Genomic DNA, 2,041 nt, shown 5'->3' with positions numbered 1-2,041 from the left:
AGGCTGGCGCACGTCTCGCTGCGCCACAACGACATCGGCGACGAGGCCGCCCGCCTCGTGGCGCAGAGCCTGGCCGGGCGCGCGGCCTCCGCCCGCGGCCTCGTCTCGCTCGGCCTCGCCTTCAACCGCATCACGGACGCCGGCGCCGGGCACCTCGCCGACGTGAGGAGCGGCGCCGCGCGGGCACCGTGCCGGGACCCGCGGGACGCGCCGGGATCCCACAGCCCGTGCTGGCCCCGCAGGCCCTGCGCTTCAACCGCTGCCTGCTCTCGCTCTCCCTGTCCCACAACGCYATCGGGGATGCCGGGGCGCTGCGGCTGGCCGAGGTGGGTGTTCTCCGTGGGTGCCACCGCGGTGCCGCCGGCGGGCGCCCCGAGCGAGCCCGCCCCGGCGCCCACCCCAAGGTGCTGGCTCCCTTCGCGCTGACGCACGCCGAGCTGGTGGAGAGGAGGTGGCTGCTGCTCAAGGAGGCGCCGGGGCAGCCGCGCGCGGTGAGTGACGGGGACGCTGGCGACGCCTCGGCGGCTACCACCCCGGGGGCGGGCGCCCGACGCAGCCCCCCGGCCTGGGCTGCCCGTCCTGCCCCACAGAGAGCCGAGGGCAGCCGGAGCGAGCGCAGCGCCGGGAGCCAGGCGGGCGCCGCGCTGGACCGGGCGCCTGCGGCCAAACAGAACCGAGCGGCGCCCAAGAAGAAGGTGAGGATGGAGCGGGGCTCGGTGGCCCCAGGGGAGGGCGATGGAGGCCGGGACACGGCCTCGGTGCCCCCGTTGGAGGGCGATGGAGGCTGGGACACGGCCTCGGTGCCCCCCTCGGTGCCCCCGTTGGGCGCAGCGGGGCTGAGGCGCCTACAGGCGCAGGAGCAGCAGCGCAAGGACGAGAAGGGGCAGCCGGCTGGCGGCGGCGGCAGCACCGGGACGGCGCCGGGGCGCAAGGACGACGCCAAGCAAGGCAAGAAAGGTGAGCGCGGCGGCGGCAGCCCCGCGGTGACAGCGGCGCCCGCTCAGCGCCCCGCGCTCCCGCAGCGCCGGCGGAGCCCAAGGCGGCGCGCGCCAAGGGCACCAAGGCCGGCGCCAGGGACAAGCGCAGCCCCGTGCTGGACATGGAGGTGAGGGGCACCCCGGCGGGGCGGCCGCCCCGGCCGGTGCCACGGCCCCGTCGCCCCCCAGGGGCCCTTCTGCCCACAGGCGCCGCCGGCGGCGGCGGCCGAGGAGCCCCCGGCGCTGCTGGAGGAGGCCGAGCACCGCGACGGGCAGGTCTTCGTGCTGGGCAACCGGGAGCTGCTCAACCTCAACCTGGCCTGTGAGCGGCGGCGGGCGCGGGCGCCCAGGCGCCGTCGTCGCCTCGCGGTGCTGCCCATCCTCTTCCTCCCCGTACAGACAACCGCATCACGGAGCGCGGCCTCGAGGCCTTCGTGGCGCTGCTGCAGCGGGAGGCGCGGCCGCTGCGCGTGGCGCTGCAGGTGAGCGCCGACRGGCACCGGTGTTGGTACCGGCACCGGCTGCCGCCCGGCACCAGCCTCTCTCCCCGCAGAACAACCTCTTCCCGGCCTCGTGCCCGGCCGCCGCGCGGCTCCGCGAGCTGCTGCGGCTGCGGGACCCGCTGCGCCGGCACCGGGGCGACGCGGAGCAGAGCCCGGGCGCGTAGCCCCAAAAAAACAACTATTTTTACCGYGGAAAAGCAAGAAAATCAGCCCAATTACACAGCGGGGAACAGCAACCAGTCTTGGCTCTATTATATATAATATATATATATCGGACTCCCCCCGCGCTGGCCGTGGGGGGAGGCAGAACATACCCGCTGCCCCCGGCTCCGGGATGCGGAGCCGGCCCGGCGGGATGCGGCGGCGGCTCCGGGAGCCGGGGCGGGCGGGAAGGGCGGCCGGGGCCGGGGCCGGGCCGGGGGGGCTATTTACAGGCCGGGCGCACGTACGTACATACATATTTATAGGCAGCGGGGCTGGGGCAGGGGGGCCGCGGCGCGGCGAGGACCCAACAAAGTGCATTTGTAGAGACGGGGCCGCGGGCGGCGCCGGGGCTCCCGT

At 75.5% G+C, this 2,041-nt stretch overlaps 1 protein-coding gene across 1 annotated transcript in view; it reads left to right on the top strand.

The window, feature by feature from the left end:
• PEAR1 (platelet endothelial aggregation receptor 1) overlaps window positions 1-1,644 on the top strand; it is a 10,713-nt gene extending 9,069 nt beyond the window's left edge. Inside the window, 9 exon segments of the mRNA XM_026046621.1 lie at window positions 3-162; window positions 243-326; window positions 405-491; window positions 591-703; window positions 926-957; window positions 1,023-1,105; window positions 1,185-1,299; window positions 1,377-1,459; window positions 1,516-1,644. Of these exon segments, the coding sequence (XP_025902406.1) occupies window positions 3-162; window positions 243-326; window positions 405-491; window positions 591-703; window positions 926-957; window positions 1,023-1,105; window positions 1,185-1,299; window positions 1,377-1,459; window positions 1,516-1,644 (886 nt within the window).
• The last annotated feature ends 397 nt before the right edge of the window (window positions 1,645-2,041 follow it).

This window comes from Nothoprocta perdicaria, unplaced genomic scaffold (assembly GCF_003342845.1).
Source record: "Nothoprocta perdicaria isolate Ctin4 unplaced genomic scaffold, notPer1 scaffold_450, whole genome shotgun sequence".
NCBI classification, from domain to species: domain Eukaryota; kingdom Metazoa; phylum Chordata; class Aves; order Tinamiformes; family Tinamidae; genus Nothoprocta; species Nothoprocta perdicaria.
The sequence above is the reverse complement of the archived record's forward strand: the minus strand, read 5'-3'. Positions and strand labels throughout refer to the sequence as shown.